This window comes from Rhinolophus ferrumequinum, chromosome 25 (genome assembly GCF_004115265.2).
Source record: "Rhinolophus ferrumequinum isolate MPI-CBG mRhiFer1 chromosome 25, mRhiFer1_v1.p, whole genome shotgun sequence".
Classification (NCBI taxonomy): domain Eukaryota; kingdom Metazoa; phylum Chordata; class Mammalia; order Chiroptera; family Rhinolophidae; genus Rhinolophus; species Rhinolophus ferrumequinum.
Window position 1 is genome coordinate 7,353,774 of NC_046308.1, and position 14,199 is coordinate 7,367,972.

General features: G+C 42.9%; 1 protein-coding gene across 6 annotated transcripts in view; it reads right to left on the bottom strand.

Moving 5' to 3' along the window:
• The window catches only part of HECTD4 (HECT domain E3 ubiquitin protein ligase 4), a 165,260-nt gene that overhangs the window by 50,498 nt on the left and 100,563 nt on the right, over window positions 1–14,199 (bottom strand). For all 6 annotated transcript variants that reach the window (XM_033098456.1, XM_033098451.1, XM_033098450.1 and 3 more), the window contains 13 exons: window positions 14,000–14,166; window positions 11,755–11,901; window positions 10,552–10,736; window positions 8,729–8,882; window positions 7,556–7,836; window positions 7,156–7,345; window positions 5,911–5,992; window positions 4,581–4,783; window positions 3,799–3,934; window positions 2,816–2,998; window positions 2,199–2,363; window positions 1,659–1,828; window positions 582–697 (listed from right to left, as the gene is read on the bottom strand). In XM_033098456.1, coding sequence (XP_032954347.1) covers window positions 582–697; window positions 1,659–1,828; window positions 2,199–2,363; window positions 2,816–2,998; window positions 3,799–3,934; window positions 4,581–4,783; window positions 5,911–5,992; window positions 7,156–7,345; window positions 7,556–7,836; window positions 8,729–8,882; window positions 10,552–10,736; window positions 11,755–11,901; window positions 14,000–14,166 — 2,179 coding nt within the window. The remainder of the gene's footprint in view (window positions 1–581; window positions 698–1,658; window positions 1,829–2,198; window positions 2,364–2,815; window positions 2,999–3,798; window positions 3,935–4,580; window positions 4,784–5,910; window positions 5,993–7,155; window positions 7,346–7,555; window positions 7,837–8,728; window positions 8,883–10,551; window positions 10,737–11,754; window positions 11,902–13,999; window positions 14,167–14,199) is intronic.

The window sequence follows — 14,199 nt, forward strand, 5'->3', positions numbered from 1 at the left end:
TTTTAAAAACTAAGTGTTATTTTAAAAACTTAAAACAAAAAAAAAGTTTTGCTTAAAAATAATCCAGGAGGGTACAGCATGACAGAAACAGGATTGGCTATGAGTTGATAACTGTTGAAGCTGGATGACAGAAACATAAGGGTTCATTATACTAGTCCTATTTTTATATTTGCTTAAACTGTTTCATAAACACAAACACACACACAGATCGATGTTAGTGCAAACTCTTGACTCTGAATTCAAATGTAGCCAATGACAACAGTCAAAGAATCTGCAGCCCTGAGGACAGTTCATAAATAGTTCTAATAGGGAAATCAAGGCAATGAATTAATGTGGATGGAGAAAAGAAAACACTATGACATGGTCCTGAAAAATACTGATGTCCTACTAGGTATATACTGAAAGCCTTTTATTTCCATTTCTAGATGTGGGATGCAAGTGAGTTGTGATGAGTGTTGTCTATAGAGCTCAGCTGTTTGATGGGTGTGTGTATGAAAACTGTTAACGTGCCACGATCAAATTGCAAGTGTGATGACAAGACTTAGTAAAATAAGGTGGTAAGGAAAGTAACAGGTACTCACCAGCACTGCATTCCTGGGCTACTAGGTTAAGAACTTCAACGGCGGCTGGACACTGTTGTATGAATTCTTCACAAAATGAGCTGTCTTCTAAAAGCTGGGCCATGACCAGGCACGCTCTTAATGTTAAAAGATTTACAATATTTCAAAGTCATCAATGTTCATTCTCTAAAAAGTCAACTGTGAAAAACATTTCAATCAATTTTGTCCCCTAATTTACGACAAGATTCAAACTCCCCCTTCCTCTTGCATTTTTGTTCCGAGCTGGATTGGTTTGGAAATATAGATATAATTCCTCTTCTCCATACAGTAACTGCTGACACTGCGTGGAGAGTCAGAAAAGTGAAAAATGGACGCCATCGCCACTCAATGGAGACACAAAGTGCCACATGAGAAATCAGCTTTGCAGTGTCCCTTGAAAGCTTTTCCTAAACGGTGCTCCATGGGCAATATTAGTGTTCTGGGAACAAAAGGAACCTAAACACTTGGAAAAATCTGTATTTCTCTGATTCTCCCACCTGATTCAAAACACATATGAGAACTTTCTGAGAAGTCCCATTACCAAAAGAGAAATATGTTACTGTTGTTTAATGATAAATAACTGTATTTTCAGGAAAAGACTGCTTTTCTTTCCGACGTCAATATTTGTGAGTGTTCCCTAGTTTTCTCGTTATCAGCCTGGACAGCGGTGGACCAGATACATACTAAGGTGGCCTGAATCATTTAAAAAAGGCAGAGTGACAGAGGAATTCCTGTGATAAGACAAAGTGCTTTTAACAAAGAAAATTGGCGGAGCTTTATGTATACATTCCAGATACCACGTTTTGATTATTTTCTTAGGGCAACAGCTAAACTTTATTCCAAAGTGCAAAAACTGGGGACTGCAACAAAAATTGCAGAAATTGGGAAATGCAACAAAAACTGTAATACACAGGGCATGAGAGAATGGCTTCTGTTACTCGTCTAGGCATGACCTGCATGCTGGGACCCACTGAGCCCCGAGTGGAGGGGCCCACCATAGACCCCTGCCTGTGGCCTGCACCACCTCAGTACATTAGGGGGTCTTTGGAGGGTGCTCACCTTGTTCTTATTTCAGCCAGGAGCCGAACGACTGCCATCACAGGAGCTGACCCATCTCCTGTTGCAGGAAGTGAGGTGTGGATAGAGAGACTTCCCTCCTGGGGAAGCAGCATGGATTGGACTGCCTGGACTACCTTCTCAGTAATGGACAGTTTATGGAGAGGCAACGCCTGACGGCAGAGAGTTAAATTCAAGTCATTAGTTTCTAAGATAGGAGGGTGTGATTGTCTGGAGCTAATTCTCACAATTTCAGTTAAAAAACATAAAATCACCACAGAGAAAACTGCAAACTAGACCAAAATAATTAAAAATACAACACAATGGAATATGTCTAACAAAAGAACCAAATTTTGACATCTACATAAAAATTTCCACACAAAGGTTACTACTAAATGATTATCCCCAATACATAAATACATACAAGTAAAATTTACGATAACCAAGAATTTGTGCTTCTGTACCGAGCACGTGCATGTCATTCATTATAGTACGGTTACCACTGGCAGTGACATCTTACGATGCATTTAAGAATCACCTTACCTCTGATCTTGGAACACAGAGTCTAGACAATGGAATCGTCAGCGTGTCTGATGCTTGCGAAGTCTTTCTACAGTCTATGGGTGGGAATCTGACTGTGGCTATACCTTCCTGCTCATTGATTGAAGCCACGACTCCGATGCTTCCTGATATTCCTCTACCTAAAACCTAGAGACACAGGTGGATTAGCACTGGCAGACGGTGCAAACAACTCTCTGATGTGACAAGCGGGAAGAGAAAACTGACAGCTGTCCTTATCGGCATTGCAGGAATAGTTTATTCTAAACGTGAGTTAAAATAGGTCCTCGAGCCCTAGGTCAAGGTGACTACAACATGATTTAATCTCCAACTTTCAATTCTGAAATACTGCCCATATTAATGGCACCGCAGGACACACGTCTCACAGTTAACACTATACAGTACTGTCCTAGTATTTGAATAATCTGTACCATAGTGTGGATCAGAATTCATTCGTTTCTCATATGCCTTATTTCACTGGAAGAAACAAGGATTTTTGTCCAACCGAGCAGACGACACTTGTCTTACGATGACTGATTGATTGATCAATGGATGCTTCCTCACGGGGGAAGCAATGACGTGGGGTGCTGGTGGCTGGTTACCTGAACCTCGGACCCTATCTTGATCGTCTCTTTGAAGCCTCCAAGTGCACACAGCGCGGCGACGGCCTGGCGGGCTATTCTCTGAAGTTTGGCGAGTTTTCTGCCACTACTGCTCCCATTTTCCAGAATGCTTTCTGCATATTTTCCCAATTGTGGAATGTACATCAGTGCACGAGACAGAACCTACATATAAGAAGCAGCCGGTGTAGGAGGAGTTAAAGCCTTGGTCATTTTGGTACTAACGGTGATGAGAAGTCTACAACAGTGCCCGGGTCCCATGTACTGAAGCATCTCTGGATATGGGAGGGATGAAATAACTATCAGGTATGACCACCGACATTCCCGCCTTATTCGCCTTAGGTAATTGGACAGAACTGGAAATACACAACCTCAAAATACGGGAGACTCACACATTGTGTTAATAAAATCCCTGAAAGAAAACAAAATTTTATCTGAAGGAAAACCATCACAGCATATGGCCTACTTCCCAACATCCAATCACCTTTAGGGCAGAATATAAAGAGTTCACTTGAAGAATGACTACGGGAAAGGGAAGTGATTACAAGCCACGACTGTCGTTTGTAATAATGAATTACTGACAGAGCACTCAGGAAGTGTTCAATCACCGAGGCCTCCTTAGGACTTAGTAAGTACCCCTCACACCCCCAATGAACCAAGGTACGTGACTTCCTAATGTCGGTACCAGCCAAACACAAGCAAGAAAGAGAAACAAGGGGCACCATTCTTTTCCTGAGAAGACTGTCCTGTCTTCTGCAAAATTAGAACTGGCGGCAATAGGAGATGCGAGGGACCAGAGCTGAAACTACTAACCCAAAGCAAACGCCAGGGAAAAAGAGTTAACAAGTATAATTGGCCATTTTGGAAAATCTCTCTTTACTAAAATGTCCCTGGCTAGGCATGATTCCAAAAGAACTCTCACTGCCTTCTTGCTCTCTTGGTTAAACAGTAAACGCTGTACTAACCTTTTCTGCTGTTGTGGTCCATATTTGAGCAGCATTTGACTCGGGTGCCGTTAGCAAGCTATGAAGCAAGGCGATCACTTCCGCGGCCATGCTGTTGGCCACGTGCCCACTGATGAAGGGTCTGACGGGGTCGGTCCTGCAAGTGCCAACAGGGGAAACTGTCAGGGCCCAGCGATGGCTAAGAATGCAGAGAAGTGGCTTCGGGGGTTAGCCTCCCATGGAAACATTTTCCATTCTTACAAGAAGTAGACTTTGTTGACTGAGAAAAAGAGAAGCTAAGTCATCATTAGGAAGAAATTGCTTCTCTCATGTTCTTTCTGGTAACTAAAGAATCCTGTGAGGCAATGGACCTTGAACTTTGGATTGTGTAAGCCATTGAGATGCAAGGAAAGACACGGCATCTAGCCTGGCTCGCAAGCACAGAACACTTTGTACCAACTTCCAGAGGCAACACTCATTCATCCTTTCCCTGCTTAGAAAGAAGTTTATGTGTACAGTTGGGATTGTGGGGCGTATTGTTCGGAAGAAGGTAGCAAGACCAGAGTTCACTAATACTCAAAAATAACTATGGCTGGTGTTCCAATCCTCTGGCTACAGATGTCACTCAGCCAGGGGCGCCTCCCTATTCGTCCATCACAACCTCAGACGGGTATTTTAAGCCCTCAGTCCTCATTTCCAGCAGGTCAAGGGGCTGACATAAAATGAAAACCCTAAGCACAAACCCACTACAAAGTACATCTGAGAAGAGTGCAGATAGTTTCTACCCTGTGAAAGGTTTGTACCTTGCAAGTTCTGAGTTCCTCTCTCGGCAAATGGAGGTTTGGGCGGTTTTCTTTTTGTCACCCGTGGATAGTCCGCTCACAGTCTCTGGGTTGACTGATTCTACAGGTGGCCCGATGCTGACAATGAGGCCCGACTGTGCCCACTTGGTTGCCTTTCGAAGAGCTGCTGCGGCCTCTTCTGTGATCACTTCACAACAGCCACCCTGGAGGTCAGTTTGAAGACATTCTTGACATTCATTTCACTCTTCTCAGCACTATACTTTGTAAAACCTGTTTCCCCCAATTACCAAAGCAATCCAGGCCTATTTTTAAAGATTCAAATATTATTATATGTAGGAAGTGAAATTTCCATAAACATCCTATGTCCTCACCCAGTCACAGAGAAGTGTTAGTCTTCTAGATTTTTCCCCCCATGCAAATTCTGACGTATATAATCAGGAATCACACTACACAGTTTTTCCAACTTATTTTTATCAGTTCTCAACATATCATGAGTATTTCTATATTGAGATATACATATCTAGCTCTTTTTTATAGTTGTACAGTATTTCATTATATGAATATAACACTTTTCTTGAAAATTTATTTTAAAATTTTTTTAAATTGAGGTATAATTGACACGTAACAATTTCTTTAACCAATCCCCTATTTATGGGTACACAGATTCTTTTTTTTTTTTTTTTTTTTTTTTTACAAACACAACTGTGAAGAACATGGTTGTCTCTGGATACCTGAGAATGCCTTTTTACCATCACTTTGACAATACTGGGTATTAGCAATCTTTCTTTCTTTCTTTTTTCTTTTCCCCAGAGAATTTTTGTGAGCGTTTAACCCAAAACTAACGAAAGCTGCTGAGAAGCAAGATCTCAAATGCTTCTTAGCACTCTTTCTTAACTTTATCTGACAGGTAAAAAAATGACATATTACTATTGTTTTTATTCCTTTCCTTCATTTATATATTGTGTAATTTGTGAGCCTGGGCATATTTTTATATTTTGATGGGCTAATTGTCTTTATTTCTTATCTATTATTACTTTTAACCGACTTTCATCTATTATCACTTTTAAAGTATTTTTAGGCTGTAAACACTTTTAACAGAGCTAAGAAAAAATTTCTAGGTCAAAACTAAGAGTTCTCTTTTGCATTTTAACATTAATGCCAAATTGACTTTGACTAGTTCTCTGGAAAATGGCCTTAGTTAAGCCACTGACTTCAATTTCTTACCCTGCCTCTTTGTAGGAACTTGAAAAATTCTCATGGAAACCTGAAGCATGGCAAATGTTCTTCCATCATGGGTCTTGTCAGAGCAGGTTCTCTATATTAAGCTTACCTTGGTCATGTCCCGATCCATTTTCACGACTTTCTCCATGTTGGCACCAGTACCAAGTCGGAAGGGCCGTCCTTCTGAGCTACTAAAAAGGGAAGGCAGAGAAAAGCAATGACTTTACAGGCCCGTCACAGGTGGGGGCGGTATGCCATGAGGCAACCCAGTAATGGCCAGGCTGCCATTACATGCCACAGCACGCTTTTAAAATCCACAGAAGACTCAATTTTTCCACAAAGGAAATAATTTATTATTGCTTAATTATAGCCTTTTTAGGGATCAAAACAACAGCTGTTTTTAGAGTTTAAAGATAATTAAAACCCTACGTGAAAATGATGTCCAACTAAAGAGCTGAATGAAGCTGAGAGTCTGAACCTCTAATCAAGGGAAGGCCAGGCCCACACTCAGTACGTGATCTAATCCCAAAGTGAGGGGATTCTACCAACAACATAGATTTGATGCCTTGGTGTGAATGACTGGATCTCCCTTTCTAATAGTTGACCTCCCTCTGCCACCAAATTCATACTATGACATTTTGCACGGCCCAGGAATGTTTCCTGGAGATTTGTCCACCTGAGCTCTGACCTGCCCTGCCCCTTACTTTATGCCACTAGCCCATTAGTGTTTTCAGTTGCCATGATGGCAGACAAGGGACCCAAGGATGAGGATGGCAGCTCCAAGTCGTTTATTTGAAGAGAGGACTCTTCCACCTGAGACATAAACACCTGCTCTAACTCCCCATGCTCTGTGGCAAGCCGTCCTGTTGCCCTAGAGCCCGCTAACAGGCCTCTGTAGGTTGGTAATCATTGGACAATAAGGGCACATTTTTACTTCCTTGTGCAGCAAACATACCATTCATACTTCAGTGAATTAAAGCTTTAAAAAAGGTTCTCTAGTCCTCCACCTCACAGCCCAGGGCATCCTAAAATTTACTGACGGCCGAAGGACCCCAAACACCGTGTGCATCATTCCTTCTCAAGGTCCAAGGCACACTCAGACTCTCATCGAACACAAAGGACATTCTCAACAGGGCTTTCGCTCGCTGTGGGGTTTGCAGATTTGGTGCTGAGTTGTGGAGAGAGGCCTGCACCTCAGCTCAGCCTCAAGTTCTCCTTGGGTGACACCGGGGATGGTGACACCTAAGGATTGCTGAGAGGGCGGAGACGGGGGATGTGTGTAAGGGGCCTGCTCAGCACAGTGTGTGCGCCATGGAGGTGCTGGCTTCCATGCAGCTATTACAATCATCGTCACCTTAGCAAGGGCTGGAGAACCTCATGGGATGACTGGTCTTCCCGCTTGTGGATGAAGATAGACAGCTTGCCATCCACTGCTTCACTCTCTTCTCCGGGATCTTTATCTCCTTTTAAGGAATTCTTGGGACTGCTTTTTGTCAATGTGGTATCAGGTTCAGAAGCGGTTGGAGAAAGAACTGTCTGACATCCTTTCAGCAAACAGAAAAATTGAAAGGCTGTCTGCGCCGGGAAAACACGGTTTGGGTACCTCCCTTCCTCCCTCTCTGCCCCTCTGTCCCTTCTCCCCACTCCGTCTCCTGTCACAGAGCACAGCTGCTGCTGTGGACAAGTGAAAGCTCAGTCTGACCATGCACAGGCGGTGGGCACCTTGGTGCATTCTCCCGTCCAAAGCGGCTCACCTGGCACCACGTAATCTGCCAGCTTTGCTAAGAGCAATGACGCGATCTTGGATGCTGGGTCGCTGGGATCCTCCTGCTCACTGTTCAGGGAAGGGACAGAGTAGCTCCACGGGGGGAGCTCTACATTCCCACAGTCTTCCACACTCATGAGTGGGAGCGCCGCCCGGCACAGCTGGAGAATGATGAGGACCAGCTTCGGAGATGGGCGCTGGTCAAGCAGCAGGGAGAGCAGTTTGGACACACAAGCCGGCTGGCTCAGGATGGCTTTACCTATGTGACTCCTAGAAAAGAAGGGAGAAAAGGGACCCCATGCTGAGAATGCTGATGCATAGAAATTCAGAAGCAAGAGTTCCCTAAGCGGGGTTACGCAAACTGACGACTTCAGAATCATGAGAAGACATGGGTTTGGCACTATGCTTTGATGAAGGAGAATGAAGATTTTTTTGTAATTATCTGATGGAAACTCACAATTGACCAATAATTTTGGGATATTTTCTGATTGCCGCTGTTTACTTCCTTGAGATCCTGTAGTCCAGGGCACCGAGACTGAGAAACCCAGGCTCGGACTCCTTAGCTTGTACTCCTTTTTAAGGAGTGCTTCAAGACCAAACATCACACGGCATTGCACAGGCCCCAACAGCCTGGGATCTGTCACAGCTGAACCTGTGACTTTCACTAAGAAGAAGGCGTGCAGTCCAGTGGAAGCTACAGAACAGGCAGACTCATGTGGACAAGATTTCGTGGACCTCATGGCTCACACATAATGGGATTAAACCTCCACAGAATATCCTCTTTTAAAGAAAGACACAGCATGAGAAAGCGAACTGATTACAGGTCCTGACTAATTATGCTTTGATCTTGCTATAATGAGAGTAATGATTTTTGGTGATTGAATACAAATGCACTGGACGTGAAAGGCTAGCAGATGTTACCAGCAAAGCATTAAAACAAATGATAGTATTTTATGATGTAGGTATTCACTTAAACAACCCTCGCATTTTGGAACTAAATACTATTTTTCAGTGACTTTATTCTCTACTGTTTTTCTTGAGGCAGGGGCATGTCAGAACAGCCTAGTAATTTAGATGTTTCAAAAGTCAACCACCACCCAAAGGAACCCCAATCATTCAAGAAAGCCACCGGCTCCCACAGCCCCAGCTGGGCTTGCTGTACCTGGAGAGGTCATTGAGGAGACTAAGGACGTCCTGGAGAGCGTCATTCCCAGCAGCCTGGTTACCACAGCACTCAGTGGCGCGGGCAAGATGGTTGGTGAGAAGGCTGGATACCTGACGGGCCAGACCTGAGTGCACCGCCTCAGTGGAGCCACCTTCAAAGTCAAAGAGAAAGCCTGGTGAAAACCCAGGGAAGCCATGGCGAGCCTGCAGGTGTGGCCAGCCCTCCCTCTCCGCCTCCCTTGTATTACAGCCCTCCCCTTGCCCCATTTCTCTTTAACTTGCTCCGTACTTTATCAGCCACCCCATTAGCGTCTCCTTGCGAGGTAACATCTGCACATCAAAAAGGTAATAGTGACTTGCAACATGATTCAATGTTGGAGAAAGACACTATTCTTAACTGACAGGGAAGAATCACCATTTGACTGTGATAGAAAACATTTTAGTTTTTAACTCACACCCTACCTCTTCTCAAATACAGTAAGAGAGCTTTTTGGATCTTTCCATTTTCGCTATAGTTCCAGAGCCCCCCACCCTGCCCCTCCAAGCATCTCTTGTGAAAGCCACAAAAACTATTTATCGTTTCCTGAATGTCCATGGTCTCTTAGATCCCTATGCTGACACACACTGTTTATTCTGCTTGGAAGTCTGTTATCCTTCAAGAATAACTGACATGTCACCTTCTTTGGGGACCTCTGCCTGACCCCTAGCACAGCTCGTCTAGAGAAACCTCTATGTCCCATGGCACTTTGTATGCATCTGGTTTATGGCATTGATGACACTGTAATTATTTGTTCATTGGTCTGTTTCCCCCACTGGACCATAGTCCTTAAGAGGAAGAACAATGCCTTATTCATCTTGTGCCTGGCTCTCAAGACAATAAAAAGAACGGTGAATGAATAAACAGATAAACAAACTATATGGCACACAGACCTGGGACATTATGGAGAAATTATCCTTGAAGTACACTTTTAAAATGGGATACTTTTAAAAATATAGTTGGGAAACAGCACCTTGAAAAATGCAACTGAAAGACTATTTCATGAAAACATTTATTTGGAGACTGTTAGCAGTGTTGACAAGAAGGAAACAAAGATCTCGGTTTCCTGGGGTTACCGTACTCCTTCCAGCAAGGTGATTATTATCTTTCCTGCCCCACTCCAGCTTTATTGAGGTATGATTGCCAAATACAAATTGTATATACTTAGATTGCATGATGTGATTTTAAAAAAAGGTGTGCAACGTGATTTAACTTACACATACATTGTGAAATGACTATATCAAGTTAGTTACCACACCCATCACCTCAGATACTTGCCTTTCTTTTTTTGTGTGTGATGAGAACACTTAAGATTCATTCACTCTCTTAGCACCTTTCAAATGTACAATGAAGTTTTATTAACCATATTCACCAGGTTGTATATTAGATCCCCAGAACTTTTCACCTTATAACTTCAAGATTGTCTCTTTGACCAACATCTCCCCATTTCCCACTCTCCCTAAAAACCACTCTGTTTCTGTCCTCTCTGGTTCTGAGTTTGGCTTTTTCAGATTCCACAGACAAGTGAGATCACGCAGGGTTTGTCCTTTCTGTATCTAGCTGATTTCACTTAGCATCACGTCCTCCAGGTTAGGCTACTATTTAATGTCACAGTGTAGCTATACATTTTCATAGACCCGTGCTGATGAAGAGGCTGTCACGAAATCATTAACTGAGTAAACTCAACTGATTATGTCATTTAACACAGCTTTTAATTCCCCCATCCTGCACAAATAATAAACAGAAGAAATCAAGGAGTTTTAGAGAGGAATCCTGCTTCTTACCTTCTTCTTTCTCCCACTCAACACAGCGGTTGGCAAGCACCTGGAAAGCTGCCCAGGCCATGGTGGCTACCTTCTGCTTCTTGGTTTGCTTCTCGCTGCAGCTGGACTCGGTCTGACTGCTCAAGCTACACAGTCGATCCATGAGCTGAACAAGGCCACTGCGTACCAGGCACTTCTCTTCACTCCTGGGCCAGGCGGAAAGGGTGTACGAAATAAATGTAACTGACCGGCCCTCAGGACCCTCTCACGCAAGACTCCGGTTATCAAAGGGACATAAAACATGTTGGTATAGTTTTCTGTCTACAACTTAGAATACTACCATGTATAACTGAACCCAGAAACATTTTTTTAGAACGAGGATTTCCTTCACAAATAAGGAGCTTCCCGTCCTGGTTTGTTCATACAGAATAGCCAAGTAAAAATTGATGGAATCAACTCAAGATTGCCATATAGAAAATACTGAAGATGCCAAAAAACTGTATACAAGTGGGCACTTTGGTCAAGGTTGTTCAAACAGTAGTTCGCCGTAATCAAAAGTGTCTGGACGCTGATGGGAACCACTCTGAGCACCTATTGTAATTGCAGAAGTTAAACGTGACTTGTATTCATCTTTTGTTATCAGTATATATTGAGTATTATAATACAATTTTAACAGGTTTTTCCTTTCTTGTGTATACATTTTTTTGGCACCCTCTGTGTGTGTGTGTGTGTGTGTGTGTGTGTGTGTGTGTGTATATTTATACATTTACATACATACAGTTATTTACATACAGTTATATACATACAGTTATTTACATATATATTTTATCATAAGGGGATTCAAGGGATGACTTCATAAGTGCTTGACACCTTCAAACTATTAATCAAGTGACTGAGAGGAAATAAATGTGCATATGCAAAAAATTTTTGCCAAGTATGTAAGCAATTTCCTAGGGACCCTTTTCTTTCCTTCAAAACTCTCCACTCTGACAATGTAATGGGATCTCCAATGGCCACTTCTGATCATGTAGGAGCTCAACAATAAGGAATTTACTTACCTGAATAGTAACTTCAGGTGTCAGGAGGCAAACTCATTTAATCAGAGTAATAATGTCAAAGGATAATCAAAGCAAAAAAAAAATCCAGTTTTTCAAATTAAAAATAACTTTAATCAACTACATTGCGGTGTAACTTACAAACAATAAAAAGCATTTCCTTGCTTACCTGGTATAAGGTATGGTACACAGGAGCCCAATGCTATTTGCACACGCAATAGGGTACCGTGCACACAAAGACACAACAGAGGTCATGGTCTCGCCAAAGGCTTCCTGGACCTGCTCGACCATCCCACCACAGGTCAGTTCTTCGATTCTATGAAACAGAACCCAAACTCAGCTTTCTGAACCATGTCAAGAACAGTGATAGTGAGCGTAAGAGCAGGAGAGTTCTGAGAAACCCAAGTGTGTCACAATGAATCCAGGATGGAAGGGATCTCAGAGATCACTGGGATTTCCCAAACTGTAGGACCACAGGAGATGGCTGGACAGGATTTCTAAGTGTGCCTCAAAGGCAGTCCCACACTCAGGCAAGTCTGGGAACTCCTAGGTTAGGTAAAGTGAACAGGGCTCCCTACTGCACGACTACTCAGAACCCTGTAAGGTCAACTCCATCGCATCTCTAAGAGCAGGAGGATGGTACCCAACACTTCTCAAGCTTACTGAATAATGAAACCATTTATTGTAGACACACCTACACTATCCCACGCAGCACTGAATACTGTAAATGCAATTGTACTAATGCGAAAACCAAGGCACAAATAGATTAGCTAAGTGTCATTTTCAAGTTCACACTCCAGTTATTAACAGAGCATGAGAATCTAGTTGATAGGAAATGAGACTTTCCCACAATAAAAACACCACTTGGGGTAGATTCTATAGCAATTACTATTAGTTGAGAACTGGAACTACCCAGATTTATCTACAAAGATTTGCAACATAATATGTTCATAATAGCAAAAATAAATAAATAAAACCTAAGGTGTAAAAGTAGGGCACTGGCTTAATAAAAAAATTCAGGAATAAGATACTGTGCTATACAACTACTAAAAACATTATAGGCGATATCTACGGTTAGAATAAAGACAGCATACACTAAAATGTCAATACGTTTTACCTTAAGCTACAGCATTTACAGATGGTTTTTATTTTATACTTCAGGATCTTCTGCGTTTTTTCAAATGTTTGACATATGACATGAATAATTGAGGGGAAAGGATAGAGTGCTGCCAGTGTCACGGAGACATTATTCTGGGAGTAAGCTGTGGTAATGTGAGCGTCACCATGCCTTGAGGGTACCGCTGGGGTTGGTGGGCATGTGCCTGCTCTGGCCAGTGAGCCAGAGCTGGCAGCTCTGGGCATGGCGGTCTCCTCCTCTTGCCTGGCCTCTGTGATGACTGTAAGCCAAGACGGACCTGCGATGGACATGAGCAGGACCAGCAGTTTGTTTTTTAAGCCACTGAGATTTTGGAGTTGTTTGTTTCCAAAGAATAACCCGGCCTCTCCTGACTGACATAGAAATTTCTCAGGATATTCACATTAGCTCTTCGCTAGCACGTTTTCCTCCAGTCACCGCCCTGGCTTGTGCGCCAGAATTCCTCAGAGAGGTCCCAGGAGGCACAAGATGCCTCCTGCAATTCCAGTCCAGGACCTGTAGGTAAATGCCTTTTCTAGTTTTACCTGAGGTTCTCTGAAGCCCAGTAGGAAACTGGTACAGAATAATTCCTCACAAATGAGGTACAAAACCTTCTTCAAAGTCAGTACCTACAATTATGTTTTTAGAAATTGATCCACTAAAAAAAAAAAGGACAAAAGTATACAGAAATTTAGGTAGAAGGATGTTGACCGAATCACCATTGTTAATGCAAAAACAAAACAGAAAAAGGGAAGGAAAGATAGGGAGTGGGGGCGAGGAAAGAATGAACCTATGTGCCCATCAGTAAGGGGGAGAGTTAAATAAAATACAGCCATCCATACAATGGAGGTCCATGAAGTTTTAAAAACTATAAAGCAGATCTACATGTACTGACTTGAAAACATAGAGACATCCAAGATATATGGAGCAAAACAACTCAGATTACAGTAAGGTATGTATACTATAACCTGAATTAAGTCCAAAAAAAAAAGAATATCACACATACACAATTATGTGTATAAAGAATTAAACAGATATTTATGTACGTGTAGTTAACACAACAAGCTCTTAATGAACAGAGTGGAATTTAGGAAGGAAAGGTGAACAGACATGTTCTGTTATACTATATGCTGAATTTTTTACAAAATCATGTACTACTTCTATTTTAGGGAAAGCCATGAGCAAACACCCCTGCCTACGATTTGGCCCCAGGAACCATCTTTGGAAGGGCTTGTGCCCGTTCCAGACAGCGCAGTATGAAGGAACAGAAACAGCTGACCTGGGTCCCCCCTGAAGGACCATCGTCACCGGCCCCACGAGGTGCGTCACGCCCCCGACTCGTACAGCCGCCGTCAGCAGCTCCCGCATGTGCATCAGGGCCTGCTTGCGAGTGTTGCCCCGCCGCCACCTGGTCTGTGCAGCCAACAGGAAGCTGCTGCTGGACACCTGGAACGCACGAGAAGGAAGCCCAGCTGACTC